The sequence below is a fragment of the Anguilla rostrata genome, unplaced genomic scaffold (assembly GCF_018555375.3).
Source record: "Anguilla rostrata isolate EN2019 unplaced genomic scaffold, ASM1855537v3 scaf0743, whole genome shotgun sequence".
Classification (NCBI taxonomy): Eukaryota; Metazoa; Chordata; class Actinopteri; order Anguilliformes; family Anguillidae; genus Anguilla; species Anguilla rostrata.
In genome coordinates, this window is record NW_026986182.1 from 1 (window position 1) to 5,687 (window position 5,687).

The window sequence follows — 5,687 nt, forward strand, 5'->3', positions numbered from 1 at the left end:
TGCTGCTGGTCGGGAGGTGATCCAGAGGAGAGCAGAGGGAAGCAGATTCCCCAGAATGAGGTTGGTCAGCAGCACATCCACTGATGATGACTCTGTTATATCACAGCAGATCTTATTGCTTTGGAAATCTAGAGGAAGTCGACACTCATCCAGACCATCAAAGATGAACACAACTTTGACTTCATCTTCAAAACTTTTGATCTCTTTCAGTTGCGGAAAGTAGTGCTGCAGAAGTTTCATGAGACTAAATTCTCTCTCCTTTTTCAGATTCAGATCTCGGAAAGGAAGAGTGAAGATGAAATCAATGTCCTGATTGGCTTTTCCTTCTGCCCAGTCCAGAATGAACTTTTGCACAGAGACGGTTTTCCCAATGCCAGCGATGCCCTTTGTAAGCACAGTTCTGATGGGTTTCTCTTGTCCAGGTAAAGGCTTAAAGATGTCATTGCAGAGGATTGCAGTCTCCTGTGTGGTGTGTCTCTTGGATGCTGTCTCAATCTGTCTGACCTCGTGTTCATCATTGATCCCCCCACTTCCCCCCTCTGTGATGTAGAGCTCTGTATAGATCTCATTGAGGAGGGTTGGGTTGCCCTGCTTTGCTAAACCTTCAAATATGCATTCAAACTTCTTCTTCAGAGCAGTTTTCAGTGCCTGCTGGGCTCTTTCTATGGATTTATCTGAGGAGAGGAAACATGAGAAACAATGTTCAAAATAACAGAACAGACAATAAAAAATACATATGCAGTCCATTGTCACAATGGTATACACACCTCTCAAGGTGTTACACGCTTCTCACAGTGTGTTCTACACACAAAATGAAAACATATCAAACAATCAAAAAGGATTCAATTCCTTTATCACATTCAATTTCTTAATTTTTCATAGTATGATGTGGTAAATATGGTCTTCACGGGTCATGTAGTAATTTAATCATCTTATAATTTTTATGCTCAGTGCTCATTAATCCTGGATAAAAACTCAGACCAGATTTGAATCTCTTTCAGGGACATTTAATCTCATGTGCATTTGCTTGCCCCATAATCACTTCTGGATGCAATATTTTAATTTAAACACCTTTGTGCACATGTAGTGTGTGATGTTTTCCATATGCAAGACTGTTGATGTAAAACACTATTATGAAAGAGTAGATCCTATAAATCAATAAAACATTACAAAACATTGTACTCTGTTATATTTGATTGCTAAGCTCATTTGAGCATTCAAATGGACACACAGTAGCAATGAGTGAAAACTCTTACTGTGCCGCTCATCTCTCTCCAGTGAGTCAGCGAGATCCTTCTGCTTCACAGGGCTGCTGGTCAGCTGTAATAGTGTGAAATAAACACATGAAGAGGTGTGCTGTATCAGTGTGAAATAAACACATGAAGAGGTGTGCTGTATCAGTGTGAAATAAACACATGAAGAGGTGTGCTGTATCAGTGTGAAATAAAATAAAAAATGAAGGCCAGAACGGGGACAGATACTTTTAAACAGAATACATGCAGAAGGTCCAAAGCCTTAAGTCTGAAGTGCACCTTTTATCCCTGATTAATGCACAGTAAAATGTCCAGTTAATGTCCAGTGTTAATTCAACTCTTAACAGATAACATTTGGTCCCACATTGCAGAGTGGGATGAAACATTATCTGTTAAAAGAGATGAGAGTTGAATTAACACTGGACATTTTATTGTGTGGTTTTGTAGAGACACTACTTGTGATAAATCAAGAGTTCCCATAGAATAAATCAGTTTCTCAGTGCAAAACATTTGGAAAATTCGGACTATAAACTGCATGCTTCAGACACTCTGTTTGGAGTCTTACTCTGCCATTGTGTTTGGGTCCTAAATTTTTTTTTGCATCTTTCTGTGAGCCCAGGAGGGCCAGGTAGCACTCCACAAAATTAAAAAACCTGATTACATGTTCAATCTGATCAATTAAAGGCTACTAATTCATTTTTTGTCATGCAATCATATTCAAAGGAAATAAAGTGTGCAGTACAAGACAATCACACAAGCAAATATTAAATAGAAAAAATATATAAATAGTACCTGTTTTGAGAACAGTTTCTCTGAACTCCTCTCTACAATATGGTTGGACACCTGTGAGCAGTGGATCCTGTGAACAAATCATGAGACAAAGTTTACAGTTAAACTCACCCTCTTACTGCAACTCTAACTCACAGCACATGGAGACAGAGCTTCCAGTTAAACTCATCCTCTTATTGCAGCTCTAACTCACAGCACATGGAGACAGAGCTTCCAGTTAAACTCATCCTCTTACTGCAGATCTAACTCACAGTACATGGAGACAGAGCTTACAGTTAAACTCATCCTCTTACTGCAGCTCTAACTCACAGCACATGGAGACAGAGCTTCCAGTTAAACTCATCCTCTTACTGCAGCTCTAACTCACAGCACAAGGAGACAGAGCAACCAGTTAAACTCATCCTCTTACGAAAGTTCTAACTCACAGCACATGGAGACAGAGCTTCCAGTTAAACTCATCCTCTTACTGCAGCTCTAACTCACAGCACATGGAGACAGAGCTTCCAGTTAAACTCATCCTCTGGCTGCAGGTCTAATTCAATACGAACATGGTTCATTACCTTTGATCACCTGTGAACTCTCCTCTGAATTCGATTGGATGATTCAATGAATGGTCACTCTTCATAGACAGACAGCTGGGTACAGGTGACCCAGCCCTATCTACCTGGACCCTGTGAACAAAACATGGAGACAGAGCTTCCAGTTAAACGCATCCTCTTACTGCAGCTCTAACTCACAGCACATGGAGACAGAGCTTCCAGTTAAACTCATCCTTTTACTGCAGCTCTAACTCACAGCACATGGAGACAGAGCTTCCAGTTAAACTCATCCTCTTACTGCAGCTCTAACTCACAGCACATGGAGACAGAGCTACCAGTTAAACTCATACTCTTACTGCAGCTCTAACTCAGAGCACAAGGAGAAAGAGCTTCCAGTTAAACTCATCCTCTGGCTGCAGGTCTAATTCAATACGAACATGGTTCATTACCTTTGATCACCTGTGAACTCTCCTCTGAAGTCGACTGGATGATTCAATGAATGGTCACTCTTCATAGACAGACAGCTGGGTACAGGTGACCCAGCCCTATCTACCTGGACCCTGTGAACAAAACATGGTGTAAGAGGGAAATTAAACTGGGACCCAGAAAAGGCTGACATTTGAACGAGCCAGCATGCTGGGACGCAGCGTGTACTTCAAAGGACCCGAGAGCCTTGTGGTAAAACAATAAGTCACTCGGACTTCCTCTGAATGGGCAGGCCATTTGGCTCTCTGGAATGTTACCACCTGGACACAACCAAGATAAGGGGAACTAGTCTCTTTGCCTGTGGTTGTGGGTGTGGGTGTTTTGGGGTCATAAAGGGTGAAATGACCGGCCACATGGCGGGACAGTGCCCTCATTTGGGCCCCTCTGACATTCCACTTTGTATTTCTTTTCTGGATCTGGACTTTAAATCATCTGTTTATCCTATTTACAAACCCCAGAAAACCGTACCAACCATGCACATGTTTTCATTGTATTATTGTATTATGCATTATGTAATAATAACATGGATTGCATGTACAATGGTTAAACAAAAGGGTATTTTCATGACAACTGCACCATAATATTACATCCAATTGACATGTTTAGTATGGACATATTCAGGAAAATTATAGCTATTGAATGAAATATGTCTCATACCAAAGAGAAGTTAATAAAACATAGTTTCAATAACTCAGGAAAAAACTAACACAATGGAATGTCCTCTCTGGTAATCATCTCCTTTTCCCCATTTCCCCACCAATTGTTTTAACAACCTCCTCCAAATGGTGGGGGCCGGAATTAGAGATTTATGATTCGGACAGGTTAATTTATGGCAATGCCGCCTAGACCAAACGCGGGATTTGGCTTAAAAGGAAGGGAGACAAAGCAATCGAGGAAGATCGTAATCGACTTCCCACCGTGCACGTACTATGTGCGCTGTGTGTAGACAGACAAGGAAGATCGTAATCGACTTCCCTCAGTGCACATACTAGGCTATGTGTTCTGTGTGTAGCTAAACAGGCTGGTAAGAACTCTTTTCCTCTGTATTTATGTTTTTTAAACCTTATAATTGATTTGAATTTAAAGATAACAACCTACCTGCCTGTTAAATAAATTCTTCTGATTTTAACTTGCGTGGTCTTCATGACTCTAATCCATTTTATCTTCTTTTCAGCCGAAATTCCGTTTAAATACTCAGGGGGGCAATTCTGACTAGGACCTACTGATCAGGGGTCTAGTACAGTAAACGTCTGTAGTGGGGTCTTCAAGTTAGATAGGTGACCACGATCTGCCTGTTAAGGGATTGGTGGTATTGGTTCTGGTGTTTTGGCTTAAGAGAACCCATGGGCGTAGTACGCCGGTTCTTGTCAAATTCGCCTGAAGGAGCCCGATAGATACACACCGTCCTGGGCTCATAACTGTCTATGTACTATCCATGTAAGCCAGGCATGGAAGGCATGTATTATGGTGGTCAGCCTCCTACCCTCTGGATTCCTCGCCGAACTGAGATTTAACAATAATGCTAAACCCGGGAGCATATATTGAGGAATGATGGCACAAGATAGAGTCGAGTGTAACCACTCCCAAGTTCCACGTATAGTTAAACCCAAATTTTAAATTATCATATAAAATGGAGTCAGATTTAATACGAGAGTAAAACATAGTAACTGTTACGCTTTCTTGCTGTGGTCATGGATATATCTGTTGTGTTGTTCCGCGCATTTGTGAATATTCTGATGCTCCCATTGGAATATTGACAGTCCGGCGACAGATCGGATATATCTCTGATGACAGCATAGCCCCGTTTACGAACGGAGAGTAACCTGAATGCTACTGATCCGTTTCAGGCCAGCTTTAAGCGGGATATGAAGCAGCGCCTTCATATCTAACCCGTGGCAACGGAACCAGTGCATTCTTAATTATAATTGTGCCCTGTTCTTACGAACAGAGGAAAATAACTAACATCTCCGGTTTTGAATCACACCAGCCAAGGGAGAACACGCGATACCTTCCCCTCCAGCTACAAACCCTCATTGGTCTAGCTGTGAGGTGTTTACAATGGAGACAGAGCTTCCAGTTAAACGCATCCTCTTACTGCAGTTCTAACTCCCAGCACAAGGAGACAGAGCTTCCAGTTATACTCATCCTCTTACTGCAGCTCTAACTCACAGAACATGGAGACAGAGCTTCCAGTTAAAATCATCCTCTTGCTGCAGCTCTAACTCACAGCACATTGACTCTCTGATTCATGCATTTTTACCTCTTTCCCGCAGGGCCGTGGGTTCCATCCTCAGTCTTGGTCTTCTCTGAGGAACTCATTTTAGAAACAGCGCCCCCTGTCTCAGGACACCTGAACACACCAGATCAGATTCACAAGTGGGTTCTGACCCAAATTGGCAGACCTGTAAATACACACAAGAAGAACATGATAACACACAGACATAATAATACACAGACACACACATACATCAAATCTCATAGAACAGACAAATCTGGAAATTAACTGAGCTATAAACTTGTACAGCAATACAATTCCCTCCAAAATATTCTGCACCCATGATAACAATTACTAAGACCGTTGAATATAAAGATTACCAGTGCTGAGATATATTTTCATTGT

General features: G+C 41.6%; 1 protein-coding gene and 1 long non-coding RNA gene across 2 annotated transcripts; one reads left to right on the forward strand and one right to left on the reverse strand.

Moving 5' to 3' along the window:
* Positions 1-6: 6 nt before the first annotated feature.
* On the reverse strand, positions 7-5,487 carry LOC135246697 (NACHT, LRR and PYD domains-containing protein 3-like; the record flags this gene model as incomplete). Its single annotated transcript, XM_064320029.1, has 6 exons — positions 5,328-5,487; positions 3,031-3,141; positions 2,603-2,713; positions 2,046-2,112; positions 1,257-1,320; positions 7-674 (listed from the first exon to the last, which is right to left on the reverse strand). Coding segments are annotated over exons 1-6 (1,080 nt in total), but the record flags the coding sequence as incomplete, so codon positions are not given.
* On the forward strand, positions 3,150-4,200 carry LOC135246698 (uncharacterized). The gene is made up of 2 exons (XR_010327865.1): positions 3,150-3,998; positions 4,060-4,200. It is a non-coding gene; the product is annotated as an uncharacterized LOC135246698 (long non-coding RNA).
* Positions 5,488-5,687: the final 200 nt, after the last annotated feature.